Source organism: Notamacropus eugenii, chromosome 2 (genome assembly GCF_028372415.1).
Source record: "Notamacropus eugenii isolate mMacEug1 chromosome 2, mMacEug1.pri_v2, whole genome shotgun sequence".
Classification (NCBI taxonomy): domain Eukaryota; kingdom Metazoa; phylum Chordata; class Mammalia; order Diprotodontia; family Macropodidae; genus Notamacropus; species Notamacropus eugenii.
In genome coordinates this window covers 411,226,502-411,250,453 of record NC_092873.1, presented here as the reverse complement: position 1 = coordinate 411,250,453, position 23,952 = coordinate 411,226,502, and the positions used below count along the sequence as shown (strand labels likewise).

At 36.6% G+C, this 23,952-nt stretch overlaps 1 protein-coding gene across 1 annotated transcript in view; it reads left to right on the top strand.

Moving 5' to 3' along the window:
• The window catches only part of DNAH14 (dynein axonemal heavy chain 14), a 404,178-nt gene that overhangs the window by 278,778 nt on the left and 101,448 nt on the right, over nt 1–23,952 (top strand). The window contains exons 60-66 of the mRNA XM_072647720.1: nt 1,772–1,880; nt 2,191–2,316; nt 3,751–3,845; nt 5,021–5,180; nt 8,900–9,031; nt 22,298–22,393; nt 23,332–23,472. Of these exons, the coding sequence (XP_072503821.1) occupies nt 1,772–1,880; nt 2,191–2,316; nt 3,751–3,845; nt 5,021–5,180; nt 8,900–9,031; nt 22,298–22,393; nt 23,332–23,472 (859 nt within the window). The remainder of the gene's footprint in view (nt 1–1,771; nt 1,881–2,190; nt 2,317–3,750; nt 3,846–5,020; nt 5,181–8,899; nt 9,032–22,297; nt 22,394–23,331; nt 23,473–23,952) is intronic.

The following is a 23,952-nucleotide window of genomic DNA, read 5'->3' as shown; positions in this document are numbered from 1 at the left end:
TACAAGAACGCTGGTAAAGTGGTCAGAATATTTTAATCCTCATTTTATAGAAGGAACTGAGACTCAGAGAGGCCCAAGAACAAATAGAACCTAGAGCCAATGCCCATTCTATGTCACAGGTGCCTTTCTTAGTCAAAAAGAAAAATAACTGTAATAACCTTCTGATAATACCCAGGTGTTATTAGGATCACTCCTCACCCTGAAGGAATGTACTTCTAAATATTCCTCAGCTCTGGCATTCCTCGTCAAAGCCAAGTAGCACTCTAAATAGAGTGCTAGACTTGTAATCAAGAATACTGAAGTTTGAATCTGTAAAAGCAAGCACCCCAACATACACAGGAGGGCCTGCTATCACAGGTTCTTAGATCTGCTTTTCTGAAAGGAAAGGCAACTTTTGAGGGGGTCAACAATCACTTTAATGAAGTATCATTCATTTTGTTCAGTGGAAAAAGTCAGCACCCTGAACTTCAGAGAAAATATAGAGAAATTAAAATCAACAGACATGCTTCCAACTGTCTAACATAAGTAATACATACATCGTAGATCAACAGACAGATCTGTCTGACCATATTACATGTATACATAGTTACTAGAATTGGAGCACAAACATCTGGGTTTTCAAGCCGGAGGCGCTGCTTAGAGGCTTCCCATAGTCTCATCTGGCATACAAAGCTTCTTCCAAAATCTAAGCCCCCAAAGTAAAACTGCACCTCCAAGTATTTATACACTTTTCAGAGCCAGAGGGCATCACAACTCTTGAGAACAAGTGCCTCATTGACCAAAGGAGTGAGCCTTCCTACAACTCTTCCAGGCCCATTAATGAGTGGGGAAGATCTTTTTTAATCACATTATTTAATCAGAGGCACTTGATTATACTAAAACAAAAAAAAATGCATTATCAATACAGAATCCTGCCTCAAATATTTACTGATTATGTGACCCTGAATAAATTACTTCACTTTTCTTAGTCTCTGTTTCTCAGCTAAATAATGAGAAGACTGAACTCAGCAGCCTCTAAGGTTCCTTACAGCTGTAAATGTATGATCCAATGTCCTTATTGATTTAATTGTTTCTGTGGGACATAATTTAATTTCCAAATTCTTATGTCCAGTCTACCATATGATATAGCATTTAACAATATTCTGCCTTGTAGTATTTATTCATATATATTAATCTCATCTTGCCAATTAAGATGCATGCTCCATTATGGTAGAAATCTTATGTTAACACTTCTTATATCTCCCACAATGCTTTGCATTGTAGCAAGCAATTGACAAAGACTCCATTTGCCTAAGACAACAGAGAATAGTTCTAATTGAGGAATTTAAGCATCAGTAAATCAAATGGGGGGTTTATTTGTGGATATAACCCTCCCAGGCATCCCTGAAATTGAAGCTCATCGTCTCAATTACCACAAACCTCCTATATCTAATTATTTACATATGCACATTTTGTACTTGTTAATATTTTTCTCTCTACATATTATTATATTCTATCTCTCCTGGAGCTTATGAATTCCTCACAAACAGGAGCCATGTCTTCTGTTTCCATGGAAACACCCCGAGCTTTTGCTACCATGTGGGGTACACAGTGGGGACTTGAGAAAATCTGGTGACTGATAGTCAACATCTTCAAATTCTGGCGTGTTTCTAAGCTGTATTTCTGATGCAAATTGTTTAAAATTTTAATGCTGCATTCTTCCAGTAAATAGGTCAGTCAAAGGACACACCAAAACCCCACTTTACAGCTCTTTGATATTTGCCTTTTTCAGGGAACGTTTTAATAACGGCCTCTCAAAGATTCTGGAAGCATCAATGCTAGTTTCAAAAATGCATGAAGAGCTTCTTGTCCTCGGTCCTCAAATAGAACAAAAAACTAAGGTATACTTGGTTGGGAACAGATGTTAATTATGGGTTTCCTGCATCTTTAAGGCATTAGTCAGGAGTTTGTTTTGGTAGCTTGTTATCTTTCTGTTATTACAAAATCAGTTCCTATCATCATTCTTGAAATATGCTGTCATTTTTTTTAATTTCAAAATTTTTTAAATTTTGTTCTGTGTTAATCTTCTCAAGACACAAATGCATCGTGGTTGCTTTGATAAATTTGCTAACTTTTAGAATATTGGAAACTTTGATCTGTTTCAGATGAATTCTAAGGAAAAATATATAGTTTTATTTTCTTTTTCTTTAGCAAACGGAGATCCTTATGGAAAAATTACGGAACGATTCACAAGTTGTGCAGCAAGTACAGATCCTTGTAAAAGGAGATGAAGAACTGATGGCTAAGGAAATACTAATTGTAGAAGAGTATGCTGAGGTAGTATTAAATTATCAAAATAATTCTATGCACCCATAACATCCTCCTTACTGAGTTAAACAGAGTTGGGTTCTGCCTCTCAGAACATGAGTATCACAAACAACTAACTGGCCAGGTCAGTTAACCTCAATAAAATCCACTGATAAATCAAGTGGATGAACTAAATGTTTTCTGAGATTTCATCTCACTCTAGAATTCATCATCATCATTAAAGTTAAATTTATCATGTATTTTAGAAGTAAAGCAAGTTGTAAGTATATTTTAGAAATCTGCAACTTTTCATGCACAACTCTTTTTCTGTTCTATTTTATATATATGAAAATACCTATTTTATCTGGTGTTTGTGAAGTTCAGAAAAAAACTAAATTTTTTTTGAAAAGTTGGTTTTATCCTTCAGGATTCACCTTAAGTTCTCCCTTGAACCAGGAATTATAAAAATTTATAAGATATAAAATAGCATTCCTCACAACATCTGTATCAGGTCGGGTGGGGTGAGTATTTTTATTCCCATTTCACAGACAAGTATACTGAAGTTTAGAGAACTTAAATGATATGACACATAGCTCATGTAACTCTTTCAGATCCAGGATTTGCACTTAAGGATACTGATCCTGGGCGGGGAGAAAAATTTAAGTGTTCTGGGGGAGGGGGTGGTTTGGAGGGAGGGGGATGGTGCCATTTCTTAAAGTCTTTTTTCACACCAGGCATTTTTCATTTATATCCTGCCTCACCTAATAGAACCCAGAGGGTTCTATTCAAAAACAAAGGCAGTTAAAACCAACCTTGTGATTGTGTCTGTCAGTATTACCCTTTGTAGTGTCCTCCACCCTTATCCTGCACAACCCAGCACTACTACAATAATGTAAGTACCTTCCATGTAGGAAGGCTTAGCAAACATTTGTTAAATTAATGAGTAATTACAAAGGCAGAGCTACTTAAAAATTTAAACTTTAAACACTTTTAGAAAGATTTTCCTCAAAAAGTGTGGTTCTTGCAGAGTTAAACTTCAATTAGGAAATTTACTTCTCGAAGAAAACTCATTGTCCAACTTTGAGTTAGTAAATGTTAAAATGTTTAATCTATTTCATGAGAACTACTGATGTTCTCTGCTCTCTAATTTTGTGCTTTCAATGAATAGAAATTTTACCTATAGCCTTTCCCCTGTATCTCTCCTCTCCCCATTTGTTTCTTTCCATCCTATCTCTTTCTTTCCCCTTTTTCTATCTTTCCCTTTCCCATTTTTCTTTACTCTTCTTATTCTCTCCAATATCTGTATATATTGTGTATCTGAAATACACCGCTTAAATTGAAAAAGTTATAATGCAAATGAATGCAACTAATGACATTCTGTGTTCGGTCAGTGAGTATTCTTGTTTGCCATTTTTTAACTACAACTAATAATCACTTATTTTTGTTATTGTATCCTTACTATAGAAAACACAAGAAGAGTTAAGTAATGTAATACCAGCTTTTGAAGAGGCAGTCATGGCTCTGAATGCCCTAGATAAAAGTGACATATCTGAATTAAGGTAATTTTCTAAGTTCATCATTTAATTTCTAAATTCATTATTTAATTCTTTAAAATATTCATTAATAGCCTTTGTGATTTAATATTATTCTGGTTTTTCCCCTATCCCTCTCTGCCTAACTATTTTTCTAAGTTTATTTAAGCCAAAAAAGTTAACAATTTTATGTCAATGAGCATTTTAAAATATGATACTGTATTCAATTTTAAATGAATATATTTAGAGTTATGTTCCCAAATGGATGTAAGGGTGTTACAGGCAGAGACTGTCTCATTTTATTTTTAAAAATGAGTACTTAATGAATTCCCTAGTGCCTAACAATGCTCAGCACACAGAGGCACTTAATCAATGATAATTGATTGACTGATTGGATACCAGACTCTCAATAAACATCATTTTAAACAATCCAGCTTTCAAACAAAATTCCCAAGCTCAGTCGCTTCAAATCAGCAACTAATGCACCAGATGACAGAGTAATTAAACTTTCCAGTGAATGTCCCTACCCTACTGAAAGCCTTCTGGTATAAATAACTGAAAGGCAAGTGAAGAACCCCTAATTCTTGAAATGACACCAAGTTTCACATTGAAACAAATGCCTTTGTTTTTTAATGCAACATTCTACCAGTTTTGCCCTGAAGAAATAAGACATAGAATATACCAGTGTCTGAAGAGTTTGAAATGAGTATCACACAGAAGGCAATGCAGAATTCACAGTAGGTGGGAGAAGGCTACAATCTGTAACTAAAGAAGAACTTTAAGTAATAGGAGTAAAAAAATATCATCAAGAAAACACATGATAGGAATAGAAGATCCAGTGATCACAGTGGGCAGACACTGGTCTTCTTCCAACTTTTGGAGAAATCTGTAAAGGTCTCCCATTGGGTAGGTCCCCATGGCAAACACAGGGGAGGCTATGCACAAGAGTTGTACAGGATGGGTAGCCATAGATGAATAGTAATCCACATAACTGGAGAAATGTTCCAAATGGAAGAAGTCCCTGATTCATTTGCTTATTAGGGTGTTGCAGTGTGTAAGTCATAATGCTCACTAGTATGAGAGGTCCTTAAATGCAAGGACTGTTGTCATTTTCATCTTTGTAGCCTCAGAGTATGGCACACTTATCATAAGCAGACACTAAATGACTTTTGACTTGAATTGTTGAATCTGTTCTGTTACAGAGTGTACACACGGCCACCCTATCTCGTCCTGACCGTCATGAATGCAGTCTGTGTCCTTCTAGAAAAAAAACCTAGCTGGACAGTTGCAAAATTACTCCTTGCAGATCCTGGATTCCTCAAAAAATTGACTAACCTGGATAAGGATAGTATACCTGAAAAGGTAAAAAGTAAAAACCTTGTGAAGGAAGGTATTTAAGAGCTACATAAATAGCATTGTTCAAAGCATATATTTGGCTTAGACAGCAAAGGTACATGTGTCATTGATGGAAATAAAGGTATAGACTCTGCCATTTGTAGCCTTCTGTGTCCTTGGGCACATCTTTTTGACTGAGTTCAAGTTTTACAAAACAAACCCTTTTATTGAGGGGATTTGTTCTGTGATGTTTGGATTTAGGCAAAGGGCCACACTTGAGGACTTAGAGGGCCACATGTGGCCTTAAGGCCACAGGTTCCTCATCCCTGGGTAACCAAGTAAGTTCTGTGTTCAAACAAGCTAATGGTATTGGATCATAGGATTTAGAGTAGGAAGGAACATTAGAGTGGATATAGTCCAATCCTTTCATTTTACAAATGAGGAAACTGAAGTCCACAGAGTTCAAGTGATTTTTCCCAAGGTTACACCATTGAGTGACAATGCTGAGATCTGAACCCAGGCACTCTGACTCCAAAAGAAGGGACCTTGGACACCAATCAGTATAATCTCCTCAGAAAGGTAAGGAGACTGAGGCACAGTTTAAATTATTTGCCCAGGTTCACACAGCTAGTAAATATGTGAGGTGGGATTTAACTCCAGGTCATCTTGAGATCAAACTCAGTCCACTGAACCATACTATATCCCCTAAATTATGCTGCCTCTTAAAAGTTCTGAAACAATCAAGTCCTCCAGCAGATAAATCCAGAAAAAATTCATTGAGGTTTTAGGACCTACTTAAATGATAAAATAAAAAAGCTAGACTGGTGGACTCTGAGTAGGAGCGAGATATCCTTGGTCTATGGTCCAACTTCGGAAAAATTTGCAATAAAGGAAATATCCACAAATGAAAATGTAGCGAGAGAACTTTGACTAAGCTCAGAGATGTGTTTCGTAGAGAAATTGAAAGGGATACTGACAGGGCTTCCTTTAAAAGAGAAGGTGGGGGAGAGGCCACCAGAGGACAGGGGATAGAGCTATGATCAGGGAGCATGAGAGGAAACCAGAAGAGATTCATCCTTGTGAAAGAGCCCAACTATCTGGGGGCAGAGAGGCTGAGATCAGAAGCCACATCTAATGGGATCTGAGATCTGACCCAGCCTGAGAATAGGGCAAAAAGCCACTTAGTCTGACTCCAATCTGGCAAAGGGGTACCTTCTATTCAAACAGTGGTGGTCCTTTAGGGACCTCACAGAAGGCCTTACCACCAGGGATGGCCAGTGACTGAGATTCCTGGCAACAGTGAGTTGGAAAAAAGTCTTACCCTAAGATGAGCCCACAAAACAGAGGGAGTCGGAAGCAGGGCAAGGTTAGGGAAAGGAATCAGTCTCTCAGTCTTTGCTGAAGGTCCTTACATTCTTAGTGGCGACTGCCTCTTTGAGTCTAGGAATTTTGGCTGCATGTATTGTCTTTTTCAAACTTTCCTTTTGAGAGACAGATAGGAGGACAAAGTTGAAAATATGGTGGTCTGCCCTTTGAGTCAAGATGTGGGCATTCCAGACCTTTGGGTCATGTAAAGGAGGGGCCTTGTGCTCCTGTGGGGGAAATAAAGTGCTTTGCCAAATTCTCTATTTTCTCAAAGCACAATCTGTTCAGGGAAAAGAGTAGATGAGGCAGACTTCAGGCAGAAGAGGGCAGAGAAGAAAATGAAACCCTAAGCCCCTGCTGGAGGATCAAACCTTCTTGGGGATTCCTTTGCATCCCCATCCCAGGGACCTCTTCTTTCCTTTCCCTTCCCATCCTACTCAGACTTTCCTGGAGGGTGTTAAAGCTTGGGTCTTCCCCCACCCCCACCTTCCCTCTCCCTTATTAACTGTTTGAACTAATAATTAGTATACCAGCCACTAGCATTTTTATAGCATTTTAAGGTTTGCAAAGCATTTTATAAATATTACCTCATTGGATCTTCACAAAAACCCTGAAAAGTGGCTGCTCTTCTTATATCAATTTTATATATGGGGAAACTAAGGCACAGAGAAGTTAAGTAACTTGCCCAGGTCACGAGATTCAGTTGCCTCTAGTAACCTCACCAAGGAAAACCACCCTCCTGGCTTATTTTCCCCTTTTTAGACCAGGTTACCCCTAGCTTTAATCATAAAGCAAAGACACAAGGGTCACCCTTTGGTGGCGTGGAGGAGCTCAGGCTGGTCTTCTTGGCTCACAGAGTAAACAGATTAACCCAGTCCAAGACTTGGGAGGGGCTAGAATGTGGTCACATTTCTTAGCTGTAAGGGGCTGGGAGAAATTTCTCTTTAAGCTAGCATAAGAAATGGCCTTTTGTACAAAGAAGAATATTCCAAATTAACATTAATACTCCAATGATGCAACATTAAAATTAATTTTTCTCATCTAAAAGCATATACAATAAGTGGCAGACTATGGTAAATAGTTCAATGTGCAGAGTAAAAGAAATAGGCAAAGGTGGGGGATGGAGGGAAGAGAATAAGCCTTTATAGAGCATAGAGCACCTACTCCCTGCCAGGCACTGCGCTAAGTGCTTTGTAACTATTTGGTTTATCCGATAACTTTACCCTCTGACTTTGAAGAACTGGCCAAGAGCCTGAGGAGGCCTATTCCCAGTCTATCTAGCTGTCTGTAGCAGGATAATTATATGTCTTACTGAACTAGAATACAATCTTTAATCTTTGTGGGGCTTAGTTTGAAGATGGGACCATGTGAGGTACCACATTCTGCCCTGCAGACTAGTTGGTCTGGCTGCCGCAAGTCTCTTCCTGCTCCAATCCATCCTCCACTCAGCTATTAAACTGGTCTTAAAATGCAACTCTGAGCATGTCACTCCCCTTTTCAGTAAACTCCAGTGGCTTCTTATTATCTGCAGGATCGATTATAAAATTCTGTTTGGCTTTTAGAGCTCTTGATAACCTGGCTCCTTCCTACCTTTTCAGTCTTCTTACACCTTACTCTCCACTCACCAATATATACATACTCTTCACATCCATTGACCTTGGTATCTCTGTTATTCCTTACACACAATGCTCTGTCTCCTGACTCCAGGCATTTTCAATGACTGTCCCCCATGCCTGGAACTCTTTCCCTCCTCATCTCTACTTCCTAGTTCTCCAACCTCCTTCAAGTCTCAACCAAAGTCCCACCTTCTGCAAGAAGCCTTTCCTGGACCTCCTTAATTTTAGTGCCTTCCCTCAAAGACTACTCCAAATTTTTTCTGCCTATATCTTGTTTATACACAATGTTTGCGTATTGTCTCCTCTGTTTTGTTGTGAGTTCCCTAAGAGCAAGGACTGTCTACTTGTATTCTCAGTGTATTACATAGTGGGTGCTTAACTAACTATCAGTTAGGCAAGACAATCATTGTTGAACCCAAATAATAAGTCTGAATTTGGTTTGGTTTTTTAAAGTTACATGCCTTAGTTGTGTATCTGTATGGCTGTGTTTTAAAGTATCTTCTCAGAAATTACAACAAAGCAACACTAACAAATAATAGAACATGCTATGAGCCAAAGTTCTTGCTCTTCTTTGCATAATTTAAGCATAGCAACAGAATCTCTTTGGATGTAGGTATTTGCCAAGCAATCTACTATAGGGGAAAAGATCAAAAGACTCCAATCAATCCCTTTTTTCTATAACAAGAACAGTTATTATATGCATATGCAGGAATGATAAGGCAAATTCAGAATACTTTTTTTCATATGTGTCTTTATTCCCTCTAGGCATTTGCAAAACTGAGAAAATATTTAAGTTTACCTGATTTCAACCCAAGAAAGATTTATCAAGTGTCTGTTGCCTGTTGCTCCATGTGCCAGTGGGTGATAGCTTTAAATAACTACCATGAAGTACGGAAGGTATGTCTTTTCATCTGTAAAGGACAAGATGGATTGTCATTATTTCTCCAATGTGACTATATTATTGGGATACTTGGTGTTATGGTGGACCTAACACCACCATTTTGCTAGTTGAGGTTCAATTTTGGTAAGTTACAAGGATATGTAACAAGGATATAGAAGCCCTTCGCTTCTCTGCTTCTCCACATGGAAGCTTTTCTGGTCTGCAGGGGAGGATATGGTGCTTTACATGGTCTTCAGATATCTACTAGGGAAGTGGGGCTCTGACTCCACATAGGTAGGACTTTTTGGCCTCTAGGTTGCCAGGGGTCAGTTAGGTCCCAAGGACAGCTCTGTTGCCTTTTAGGAAACACTAATCCCTATACAATAGGATCAATGATGAGAACCATAGTCCTATCACACTAGGATACTGCAAGAGACCCATGACTTCAACAGTATGGCTCCTCCATCTGAGGTCCTTCCTTTTCCAGGTCCTTCCTTTATTCCTCCAGATAGGACCTACCCAGTATACTGAGGACCTTCCTCTATATATCTCATGTCAGGCTGTCAATCTCTTATTTATCACTAAATATGTATATATACATATACATATATGGAATATATGTGCACACAAATATAACCATATGTATTTCAGAGAAAATTAAAATATATTATTGTATTTATGATAAAATCAACATTGAAAAATTATAGTCCTTTCATTGTACTTTATACCATATGGTTCCATATATCTTCATACAGACCATCAAAAACATGTTGTTTCTTTTGCTGAAACTTTCTTTAGTCAATCTATCTATAACTCTATTTTAAAATGTTTTATTGATGCTTTTTTTTTAACATTACTGTCATTTCCCAGTCTCCTCTCCCTCTTCCTATAGAATCCTCCCTTGTAACAAAAAGTGGTGAGGGGGATATACCTAAAGCAAACCAATGCATTGACCCTATCTGACAATGTATATCACACTCCATATCTATAGTCTACCACCATCCTGACAAGAAGAGGGAGCTATGGTATGCTCTTAGTCCTCTGGATACACAGAATCAGAATTTTCAGTTGCGAGGGACCTCAGACACCACTTCATCAAGCCCATACCCAGAAGGCATTCCTACTACAATATACCCAGCAAGTACAGCCATCTAGTTTCTGCTTTAGGACCCTCAGGGGTGGGAGGAAGGAGGGTGAACCCAATGTTTTCTGAGTCATCCCCTTCACTTTTATATAACTCTAATTGTTATAGTCTTCCTGACATCAAACCCAAATTGTCTGCTTTGCAATTTCTACCCATTGTTCCCAGTTCTGCCCTCTGTGGCCAGAACAAAACTAATCCCTTTTCCATGGAAGCCCTTCAGATCTTTGAACCTATATAAATTATCAACTCTAATCAAGTCTTTTCTTCTCCATGTTAAACATCTCTGTTTTCTTCCATTGACTCTTATATGGCATGAACTCAAACTCCTTCACTTAAAGGTGCCCTTGCCTATATGCTCTCCAGATGGTCACTGTCCTTAAACTGTTGTGCCCAGCAATATCTAGGTAAACTATAGCTACTACACTCCTCTTATCTACAATTCTAGTAACCTTCTGGATAAATATGAAGTTAGTGTGCTATGACTTACTCTTGAGGAAGTCATGCTGGCTCTCATTCAGTGCTCCTTTTTTTAGATATTCACCAACTGTATCTTTAAGATATGGAGTTCTTCCAGAAACTGAATTCAAGCTACCTTATTTGCAGACTCTTTTGTCTTCCCTTTTTTTCAGGGGTCAACAATCTACTTTAGTCAAGCACATATATCATTCACTTAGTTCAGGGGGAAAAGTCAGCAACCTGAACTTCAGAGAAAATACAAATAGAAACAAAGATCAACAGACAGGGCTTCCAATTGTCTGACTGTAAGCAATACATACTTCACAAATCAACAGACAGATCCATTTGTCTGAACATACATAACAGTTACCAGACAGAGAAACACCAACATCTGAGTTTTCAAAGCTAGGGGTTCCTTAGCAACTGCCCAGAGTCTCATCTGGTCAAACATTTCCAATGAGTAAGCCCCCCTTTTTTATTTTTTTAAAAAAAGGTTTTTATTGCATCATTTTTTAGCATTTATTATTACAAGATTTTGAGTTGCGAAATCCTTTTTCTGAAAGTGGTAGGCAGTTTGATATAGTTTATACATGTGCTATTACGTAAAACGTGTGTACATATTTGCCACAGATGTGGAAGAAGAAACAGATCAAAAGGAAATAAAACCACAAGAAAGAATGAAGTAAAAAAATATGCTTTGATCTGTGTGAGTCCATCAGTTCTTTATCTGGATATGGATAGCATTTTCCTTAATGCATCCTTCTTCCTTGTCTTGGATTACTATATTGCTGAGAAGAGCTGTCATTCATAGTTGATCATTACATGACGTTGCTGATACTATGTACAGTGTTTTCCTCGGTCTGCTCATTTCACTTTGTATTATGATGTTCATACAAGTCTTTCCTGGGTTTTCTCAGATCTGCCTGTTCATCATTTCTTATGGAGCAATAATATTCCTTTACATTCATATCTCACAGCTTGTTCAGCTCAATAAATAAATAAATGGGTATCCCCTCAATTTCCAATATTTTGCCACAACAAATAGGGCTGCTTGTTAATATTTTTGTACATGTAGATCCTTTTCCCTTTTTTATGATCTCTTTGGGATACGGACCTAGCAGTGGTATTGCTGGATGAAAGGGAGTATGCATAGTTCCAAATTGCTCTCCAGAATGGTTGGATCATTTCACATCTCCACATATGGTACATTACTGTCCCAATTTTCCCATATCCTCTCTAACATTTATCATTTTTTTTTGTAAATCTAGTCAATCAGATTGGTGTGAGATAGTATTTCAGAGTTGTTTTAGTTTGCATTTCTCTGATCAGAAGTGATTCAGAGCAACTTCTTCATATGCCTATAGATAGTTTTGATTTCTTCATCTCAAAACCACCTGTTCATATCCTTTGACCATTTATCAATTGGGGAATGGCTTATATTCTTATAAATTTAACTCAACTCTCTATATATTTGAGAAATGAGGCTTTTATCAGAGATACTTCGTGTAGAGGTTGTTTCCCAGCTTTCTGCTTTCCTTCTAATCTTGGTTACATTGGTTTTATCTATACAAAAGCTTTTCAATTTAATATGATCAAAATTGTCTATTCTACATTTTCTAATACTCTCTATCTCTTGTTTGGTCATGAATTCTTCTCTTTCTCATAGATCAGACAGGTAGACTCTTCCTTGTACTTCTAATTTGATTGCTTCATTGTCTATGGTACTTTTAAGAAAGATGTAGTTTCATTCCTTATCTCTTTTAATTATATCAATTTTTGTTTCTACTTTGTCTTAATATCAAGATTGCTACCTCTGCTTTTTTTTTTCACTTCAACTGAGGTATAATAGATTCTGTTCCAATCCCTTACCTTTACTCTGTGTGTGTCTCTCTACTTCAAATGTATTTCATGCAAACAAGATATTGTACGATTCTGATTTTTTATCTGCTCTTGTATCCACTTTTGTTTCATGGAAGAGTTCATCTCATTCACATTTCCCTACATCCTATTTTTCCTCCTCTGTGTCCTCTCTCTCTCTTTTCACCCTTTCCCATCTCACCAGCGTTTTGTTTGTCTACCACCTCTCCTCCCTTATGTCAGTCCCCACCTCCCCCACCCCTATAACTTAATCTCCTCCCCTCCTATTTATTTCCCTTTTGGGTAAGATAGATTTCTATGTTCAACTGATTGTGTATATTATTCCCTCTTTGAGCCAATACTGATGAGAGTAAGGTTCCAGCAATGCCCATCGCCCACCCTCCTATCTTCCCCTCTGTTGTAAAAGGCCATTCTCACCTCTTCATTTAAGATAATTTGCCCCATTTTACCCCTCCCATCCTTTATGCCCTTTTTTTAAAAAAAAATCAGTATATTTACCTTCTCCAATCTTGTGGTACCTCTTCTGTTTTCCATGATTGTTGGCAGAGAAAAATAGAAATAAGATAAAATTGAGCAGCTGCCTTCTCTCTGTTGTCAGTTTTTATTGTCTCATCACCAAGCAAAGATGTACAGAGTTATTGGGTATATTGTAGTGGGGATCCCTTATGGGTATAGGCTTGATGAGATGGTCTCTGAGGTCCCTCCCAACTCTCAGATCTATCCCTAGTTTGGTCTTCCTTTTTCTCCCAATAAATCCCCCAATTCATTAATTATTTATTTTTATCATTCTTTTCTTTTTAAATTTTGAGATCCAGATTCTTTCCCTCTCTCTCACTCCTCCTCCATCCACAGAGTAGGCAAATAATATCTCAGTTATACATGTGAAATCATGGAAAAACATTTCCATATTAGTCAAATCAGTCAGAAAGAAGGAGGGAGATAGAGAGAGGGAGAGAGAGAGAGATGCAGAGGGAGAGAGAGAGAGATGTAGAGAGAGAGAGACAGAGACAGAGAGATGGAGAATTATACTCTCAATTTGCTCTCAGAGTTCATTAGTTCTATCTCTGGAGGTGGATAGCATTTTTTCATCATAATTCCTTTGGAATTGTCTTAGATCATTGTATTGATCAGAATAGCCAAGTCTTTCACATTTGATCATCATTACAACATTGCTGTTACTCTGCACAATGATCTGTCTCCTGGATCTTCTTACTTCACTTTGTATCAATTCATATAGGTATTATCATTATTTTGTATTGCAATAGTGCTCTGTCACAATCACATGCCATAACTTGTTCAGGCATTCCCCAGTTAATGAGTATTCCATTATTTCCAATTCTTTGCCAATACAAAAAGAGATAAAAAATAATTTATATATGTAATATAAATATATAAATACTTTTGTATATATAAATCCTTTTCTTTAATCTCTTTGGGGTACAGACCTAGTACTGTTATTGTGTTACTGTTGGATATGTACAGTTTTATAGCCTTTGGGCATAGTTCAAGATTGTTCTCCAGAATTGTTGGACTAGTTCACTATTCTACCAACAGTTCATTAATGTACCTATTTTCCCTCTTCCCCTCCAGCATTTGTCATTTCTAAAAGATTTAAAGTAGAGTTTTTTAATTTGCCATTCTCAAAGAGATTTAGAGCATTTTTTTCATATAACTATAGTTAGCTTTGACTTCTTCTGAAAAGTGCCTGTTCTTCATGTCCTCTGAGCAGTTAGTAATTGTGGAATGGCTCTTCTTTTTATAAATTTGATTCAATTCCCTACATATTTGAGAAATGAGCCCTGTATCAAAGAAACTTGCTGTAAAAATTTTTTGATATTACTTCATTACCTATGGTACCTTTTAGCAATACATAGCTTCCCTAATTATTTCTTTTATTTAGGTCAGCTTTTCTTTTATGGGCAATTAGGTGGCACAGTGGATAGAGTGCTGAACCTGGAATTAGGAAGACTCACTTTCCTGAGTTCAAATCTGATTTCAGACATTTACTAACTGTGTAACCCTAGGCAAAACACTTGACCCTGTTTGTCTTCATTTCCTCAGCTATAAAATGGACTGGAGAAGGAAATGGCAAACCCCTCCAGTATCTTTGCCAAGAAAACACCAAATAGGGTCATGAAGAGTGGGACACAACTGAAATGACTAAACAACAACAAAATTTTTTGCTTTTGCTTTATCTAAAATCATGATTGCTTTCCCCTGACTTTTTTACTTTAGCTGAAGTATGATAAATTCTGCTTTAACCCTTTATTTTAACTCTGTGTGTGTCTTTCTATTTCAAGTACATCTCTTATAAACAACATATTGTTGCATTCTAGTTTCTAATTCATTCTACTGTCCACTTCTGTTTTTATAATTTAGATCACACTACAAATTCGCAGTTATGATTGCTAACTGTATATTTCCCTCCATCCTATTTTTATTGTTTCTTCTTCTCTCTGTCTATTTATCTTGGCCTGCCTCAAACGTCTATTTCTCTTCTGACCACTTCTTCCCTTAATCTTCCCTCCCTTTTATCATAACTTTCCCCTGACCCCATCCCTTATGTCCTGCCATTTCTATTTCCCTATTGGATAAGATAGACACGATAGATAAGACATATACACCCAACTATGGGGTCATTTATATTTTTCCCTTGCCCCACTATAAAAAATCTTCCCAACATGCTTCTTTTATGTGAAAAAATTTTCCCCATTCTACCTCTCCTTTCCTCCTTATCCCAATACATTCCTCTTTCTCACCCCCACATTTTTTTGAGATCATCTCAACATAGTCAACTCATGCCCATGCCCTCTGTCAATGTATACTGCTTCTAACTGCCCTAATAGTGATAAAGTTCATAGGAATTATATGTATTATCTTCCCCTTTGTAATGTAAAGAGTTTAATTTTTTTGAGTCCCTTATCGCTCTTTCATGTTTACTTTCATGTTTTATTAATGTTTATGTTCATGTTTACTTTCATGTTATACTTCTCTTGGGTCTCCTATTTGAATTTCAAATTTTCTTTTAATCTCTGGTCTTTCCATCAGGTATACTTGGAAATCCTCTATTTCACTAAATATTATATTCAACTTTGCTGAGTAATTCTTAGTTGTAGTTCTGACTTTTTTCCCTTCCTGGATATCATATTCCAAGCCCTCCAGTCTTTTATTGTATAAGCTGCTAAATCTTGTGTGATCTTGACTGTATCTCCAATATTTGAATTGCTTCTTTCTGGCTGCTTGTAATATTTTCTCCTGGGATCTCTGGAATTTGGCTATAATTTCTGGGAGTTTTCATTTTGGGATCTCATTCATAAGGTAATTAAATTGATGGATTCTTTCTATTTCACTCTTTGTAACTAAGATATTGGGGTAATTTTCCTTGATGATTTCTTGAAATATGATGTATAAGGTCTTTTTTTAATTGTGACTTTCAGGTAGTCCAATAATTCTTTAATTATCTCTCCTCAATCTGTTCTTCTGGTGAGATATTTCACATTTTCTTCTATTTTTTCATTCTTTTGACTTTGTGTTATTGTTTCTTGATATGTCATGGAATCATTAGCATTCACTTGTCCAATTATAATTTTTGAGAAATCATTTTCTTCAGTGAGCTTTTGTACCTCTTTTTCCATTTGACCAATTCTGCTTTTTAAGGAGTTCTTTTCTTCAATGAATTTTCGTGCCTCTTGTAACATTAGGACAATTTGGGGTTTTTTAATTGCTTTTTTTTCCAGTATTTTTTTGTGCCTCTATTACCAAATTATTTATTCTCTTTCCAAAATTTTCATGCATCACTCTCATTTCTTTTCCCCTTTTTTTCCACTAATACTCTTATCTCTTTCTTTAACTTAGGAATTTTTGCTACCCTTGGGTCCAATTAGCATATGTTTTTGAGGTAGGTTTGTAATTGTTTTAAAGTTGGTGTTTTCCTCTATGTTTATGTTTTAATCTTTCCTACCATTGTAGTAGTCTTGTATGGTCATGTTTTTTTTTATTCTTGCTTGCTCATTTTCCCAACCTATTTCTTCACTTTGAACTTTATGTTAAAGTTTGGTGGATTGGTGGAATGAAAAGATAGTGTACCAAGCTTTAAGCTTTTTTGTCCTGGTGTTTTTAGTTATAGTTCTGGAGTCTACAAGTTTTTGCTGCTTCTAAGGTGGTGTTATCTTAGGGAAGGTGGTGTTATCCAAGGTGGTATTTTCTTGGTTTCTTCTCTGGTCTTTACTAGCAAGAACCCCTGCTCTCCAGTCACAAATGGTAGTACTCCTCCTGGCCCTGGAACTGTGACCCAGAACTGTTTATGGGTAACAGAGTTGCCAGTTAGCTTCCAGCTGCACTCAAAGCCAGCAAAAGGTTCCCTGTTATCTCTTTCTGACCAGTTATCTGGTCCTCTTGTCATCCCTGGACTGAGAGCTTCCAAAGCTGCTGCTGCTGTTGCTATCATGGCAGCCTCCAAGGTCCACAGATAATGCTCATGCTGCCCTCTGGACCTATACCTGCCCTGGTGCTAAAGGCCCCTCTATGGACTTCCTCATTTGTCTTAGGCTGGAGGAAAAAATATGCCTCCTTCTGACCTTTTGGTGGCTTTACTTCTGCACAATTTAATTTGAGGTGTTATTTTAAAGATTTTTAAAGGAGAGTTCAGCTGGGTGCCAGCCTGTTTTCCACTATCTTCCCAATATTGCTGTTTTAAACATCTTTTTTTATTACTGTTGTTCTTTGCTTCATTCACTACCTTAGCTCATTCTGCCATTCTTTCACATTCATCCTTTTTATCTGATCTTGTTTCCATCTTCTGTAGAATTTTTTTAGTCTAAGATGGTTAATGAGTTCTTTGCACATTAATATTTTTTTCTTTAGACAAATCCCATTTTTCTTCCTCGTAGGAATTTTTCTCTTTGTAACTTAAGAGATTCATTCTTGAACATCTCCTATCCCTACTAGGCTGACTTTCCCTATTCTACCTGTTAGCCATGATCAGATATATCAGAATTTGTTCTTGTTTGGTTCCTATTTCTTTTGAAGAGGAAAATTATCATCAATTCAAATCAAGAAATTCTTAGCTGATCTGCTTTTGGCAAAGAGCTCCAGCAGATGTCTGTAAAATTGAAGTCCTCCATCAATACCAAATGCTACCTTTATGTCAAATTTCGTTCTTTTTCCCAAATTGCTCATTTAGTTCTTCTTCCTTTCCAAGTGTTTGGTGGTATATTCCAATGACAATAATTACTGTTTCTTCTTCTTCCATTGACCTTCCCCTTTCTTGGTCTCTTTCCAGTAGGAGGGGGGATATGAATGGAGGAAAAAAAATAAATGTTTAATAATTAGAAAAAGTGTTTTAAACAAAAAAAAATCTTAGATGTTTTAAAAATTAGTTAATTAACATATGGGATAGTTGTATAGGAATTTAACATTGAAAATGTGTTTAAATAATTGCTTCCTTTATTTCTGGCAAAAGAGAATTTTTTTCTTAATAGATAGCAAAACAAAGAATCACAATATAAGTCCTATATCCCGAATTTTTATTTTCGTCCCACTTAGGAAGTTCCTATCCTCTCCCCATACTTGTTTCAATGATATTTGTGTTCCTATTTAGCACTTGCCTAGAACCAGATTTCACAGTTCTATTGAAGTTCCTTTGATAGAGAATAAACTTATGAATCCATTGATGTAGGAATTGATATGGTTCAATAGTTTCAGTTGAAAAGGAATGAGTGGAATGAAGCAACAGTGAGTTGTATCAGTATCAAAAGCTTTCATTAAGCATCTTTTTAGGAAAGACATAAGAGAAGCAGTTAGGAAGTAATTACCAAGATTTAATTAATCACATTTATTTGAGGATGAGAATATTTTAAGTTTCAGCCTACTTTCATATTTCCTTTGTTTTGAACCAGTTATATCATTAAAAAACTGTACTTAGTGAATCAACCAGCATTTTTCTTAAGTACCTGCAATGTGCCAGGTGCTATGTTAGATGCTAAAAATAAAAAGACAGAAATAAAACAATCTGCCATCAAGTGCCTTATATTCTGTAGAGGGAGACAACAGGTACATAGATCAGTATGTACAAAATATACACAGTATAAATGCAACAAGGGATAAGGAGGAATTAGAAGCTTGGAGGATGGGAAGGGAATCAGGAAAGATTTTATGTAATAAAAAGAGTTTTGAAGGAAGTATTTCAGGAAAAGCAAACTGCCTATTAAAAGACCCAAAGGAGAAAGATGAAATGTAATATGTGAGGAACCACATATTACAAGACCAGCCTCAAGGCTCTCCCCACTCCAATCTATCCTCCATTTAGCCACGAAAGTGATTTTTCCTAAAATGCATGTCATAACCTGCCTGCTTCCTCAATAAACTCCACTGGCTTCCTATTGCCCTCCAGATCAAATGCAAAATGTTTTGTTTGGTATTCAAAGTCCTTCGTAACCTAACTTGCCCCTCCTTTTCCACTCTTCTTACACCTTACTCTCTGACACACACTTTTTGATCAAGTGACACTGGCCTCCTAGCTGCTCTAGGAACAAGGCACCCCATCATCTCAAATACATTCAAAGGCATTCTCTCTGACTATCCCCCATGCTTGGCACACTCTTCCTCTTTCTTTCTTACTACTGACCTTCTGGCTTCTTTTAAGTCCCATCACACCTTCTGTAGGAAGTCTTAACTACCCCTTTTAATTCCCATGCCTGCCCTCTGTCAATTATTTCCTATTTGTCCTGTATGTAGTCAACCTATATGTAGCTTGCTTTGTAGATTTTTGTTTGCATACTGTCTCCCCCTTGAGGAGCAGGACTGTCTTTTGCATCTCTTTGTATCCCCAGGACTTAGCACAGTGCCAGGTATATAGTAAGTGCTTAATAAATGTTGACTGATTGATTGGACCAGGAGGTGCATAAAAAGGAATAACATATAATATAGTAAGAAAGATAGAATGAAGACAGGTTATAAAAGACTATTAGTGACCACCAGAAGAGCTTGTATTTAATTCTAGAGACAATAAGGATTTTGTTGAGCAAAAGAGTAACACAGTCAGATCTGGGCTTTAGGAGGATCACTATGGCAGCTGTGTAGAGAACATTTTTTTGGAGAAATTTGAGGCAGTGAAAGCAGTTAGAAGACTCTCATAACATAATCCAAGCCAGAGGTACTGAGGAAGATTGTTATGTGAACAGAAAGGAGAAAGACTGAGAGATGTGGAGATAAACTTGACATAACTTGGTGACTAATTGGAGATAAAGAGTGAGTAGATGAGGATGATGCTAAGTAGTAAACCTGGGGTATTGGAAGGATAGTGATAGATCTCAAAGTTAATCAGGAAGTTCAGAAGAAAGGTAAGTTTGGGGAAAGATAATTCAGTCTTATACATTTTTAGTCTGAGATGCCTATGGGACATCGGGTTTCAAATGTCCAGTAGGCAGTTGGTATTGTGAGACAGCTTAGGAGACAAACCAGGTCTAGTTATAAGGACCTAGGTATTAGTGGTATACACAAGATGATTAAATCCATGGGAGGTGATAAGGTCACCAAGTCACAACTGTATGATGTCAAAGCAACTATTTTAAAAGATTCATCTGCACTATGAGGTGGAACAGTTTACATGTTACAGCCATATATGGGAATCATACCTTGCAGAACATGGAAAATTATCAGGACAGGTCACTGTCTATGACTTGTTTATTACTAAAAAGTTAAATAACGACCAAAGTAAATGGAATGCTTTTTTCCTATAAGTTCTTAGCAGGAAACATGGGCACGATTATATGGGGGGGTTTTGGTAGCAAGCATAACAGCAACATCTATGCAGAATAAGATCTGAGACTGGATATTAATTTAAAGAAATTGCATTTGATTGATCTGAGGCTTTAAAAAAAGTACATAGAGTTTTACCTTGATGAAAATTGGTAAAAATGGAAAACTAATTACTGGAGGTGTGCAGGAATAAAGGCATGCTAATTCACAATTGATTTTAGCTGTGAAATAGTCTAATGATTGTGAATTTCATTTTGAAATTATACCAAAAATAATGACTAAATGTCCATGCCCTTTTATTCAGAATTCCACTGCTGGGTAAATACCCCAAAGAGCTCAAATATAGACTGAAGAGTCCAATATATACCCAAATATTCATTGTTCTCTGTGATAGTGAATAACTGGAAACAAAGTGACTGCCCATCTACTGAGGAATGACTAAAAAAAAATTATGGTATATAAACCTAATCAAATGTTTTTGTCAAGCAAGAAATGATAATTGTCAGGAATTCTCAGAACTGAGGGAAGATTTATATGAACTGATGTGGCATGAAATAAGCACAGCCAAGAGAACAGTTGACACAGTGATTACAACTGTGTAAATTAAAAGATCACCAAAAGGAAGTTGATCTCTAAGTAATGAAAAAAACAAATGAAGATCCTGGAGCAAGGATAATAAAACATATCCAGTTCCTCATGGCACTGAGATCAGAGAATACTAGAATAAAATACTCTAGACATTGTCAGATAAGATCTCTTTGTTGGATATTGTTGCCTAATTGGTTTTTGGTTTGGGGTTGGTTTGTTTTGTTTTGTTTTTTGTCATAAGGAAGGATTCAGTCTGGGTGGAAAAATGACTGGGATACAAAAACAAAAAGTTAGCAATAAAATATTTTAAAAGTTAAATACAGGAAAAGCTATTATTTCTTCTCCCTAAAGGTCCATGTTAAGTAATTCCCTTTTTAGAAGCAAATTTCTAGGCTGCTTTCTTCTTCAATTAAGAAAAATGTGAGCAAAAAGTTGAGTGTGGTAATATTTCCCATTGTTGAAGATTATACGGTTAGCCTTTGGCATAACTACATATTATTTCTGCCAATATTAAAATGTGAAAATATCATAGAAGATCACCACTGGAATAACATCAACTTCAGCCAAGAAAAGCTAGACCATCTGTGAATTTTACCAAGACTACATGATGCAAAGCCAAACAAAGGATGCATCTGAATCTAGAGGAACCTATGATTTCAGGCTGCCCAAGAGAAAACTGAATGATGGCAAACTTAATGTTACTACTGGGAAGGAAAGTGAATTTTTTGCATTGTTACAAAGAGGTTAGAAAAGAATCAAATTCTCAGTGAATCAAATACACGGGAATTTCACCATTAACATTACTTATTAATTCCCAAGAGAATAGAATTTGCCCAGACTGATCCATTTTAAGCTCTTTTGTCAAAGGGTTTGTTTGGCTTTGTTTTTGTTTTTTTTTTTTACTTCATAATACGTCATTTCATTTACAAGGTAGTACCCCCTTGTTAGCCCTCTGTAAGATATATTGGTGACAGTTAGGTGGCACAATGAATACAGTGTGGGGCCTGGAGTCTGGAAGACTCATCTTGCTGAGTTCAAATCTGGTCTCAGATGCTTACAGCTACGTGACCCTGGGCAAATCACTCAACCCTTTTGCCTTAGTTTCCTCATCTGTAAAGCTGGAGAAGGAAATGGCAAACCACTCCAGTGTCTTTGCCAAGAAAACCCCAAATCTGGTCACTATGAGTAGAACACAACTGAACAACAAGGATATATTGGACCATGTGGTTAGAGCATAAGAAATGTATTTGTATATCGTAATCAATTGAATTTATTGTGGACCTGGTACAAGTAGAAAATGTATTGATCAATTTTGCAGCCATTATTCCAAGCAGTTTTATTCTAAGGATTGGCAGCTATGATATATATTTTAAATATGAATGGAATTTTGGCGTGAAAATAATAGTTAATAATTATTCCTTAATCATGTTGAAATACTGTGATTTTTTTTTTAATCTAGATGTTGCAACCAAAACAACGCCAAGTAGTGGAGGCTCAGAAAGTACTTCAGCTTGGTCGAGAAAAGCTGGCAGAAAAACAAAAGGGTTTAGAAATGGTAATAAACTTATTTGTTTGTTTTTTTATTCTGTACTTAACTTTCAAAAACTTTACTATCCAGGCAAAAATATCAGGAAGAAAAATTAAGTAATTTTTAGTTCACCATTTTGTCATATATCCTTAACAAGAATCATAGTGAAATCAAATCATCTCATATTAAATCATATCATGTAGTCGTCATTTGAAGAGGTTTTAGAGATCATGTAGTATTTACAATCTGATATAGGAGAGAAGCTATATATACATATATACATATATATAAACATGCATAAACATATATACATATGTATGTATATACAGATAAATATTATTTTATCATGGGCTCAACATCACAGTACTTTTTCTCTTATTGTATATTAATGAATTATTTTCAGACATCTATTCTCATGAACGTGAAAAATGAGAAGCACAATAGGAAAGCAATTCAGTAGTCTCCAAATTAGGAACTCTGGTACTGGTAGAAAGGTGGATCCCCACCTGACTGTAGGATAGCTAGTTGCAAAGCTTGTCTCCAGCAGAACCCCAACACTCTGTTCATCTATTATCTTCCAATAGAAGAAATATTTACCACTACAATATGAATCCTACTTCCATCTTAGAATCCATCCTTCCATAAGGACCGCCATTATTTAAAATGGAATGGATTATGAGGCAGCCTTATGAAGCAGAAAGAGCTTTTAATTTTGAATTAATGGAACAAGGGACAAGATTTTGCGTCTCAGATTTGCCTGTTTACTACCCAATGTGTGAATTTGAACAAATGACTGAAACTCCCAGAACTTGTTTCCTCATTGATAAAATCATGGAATTAGGCTTAATTACCTCACAGGTCCCTTCCATCCCTAAGTCCATGGTACTAGGAGATGGGTAAAAGTTGACATTGTTAAGCAAAGTGAGAACCAAATGTTTTAATCTTTCATTTATGTGGATTTCCAGATCGAAGAACACCTGCAAACTTTACAACTTGCTTACAATAACAGTGTTGCTGAAAAAGAATTCTTAGCAGATCGGAGACAACTGACAACGAAACGCTTGCATTCTGCCTCCATCTTACTAACAGCTTTAGAAGATGAGAGGGTATTACTATTCTTTCTTTCAGAATTAGCGTGATCATAAAGTTTATCATTTTTACTATGATTTGTTTAACTCATATCGAATTCTTTATCTGAAGAACTCAAGGGGTTACCTTCCTCTTCTAAAGGAAAATTGACCTCCTCTGACTCACCACATCCAGTTTCTTATCCTATTCACTAACCAATCTCAATAAGACTAAATTTAGAAGATTCGTGGTCTATATAACTATTCCAAACTGTACATAAAAAAAAGATTTAGCAGAATTAAAAAGATTAACAACTTAATTCATGCTTTTAGTGATTAGAACCATTCATATCTGATTAAGGGCAAAACCTAGACCCTGGATGGCATTTCAGTCCACTCTGTCCAAATGCAAGAATGGTCAAAATAAAATGATAGAAAAAAGGGCATTCACAAAATCAGAGAATGTCAGAATTAGAGAGGGTCTCAGAAGACATCAACTCTAATCTTTTATCTGAGCAA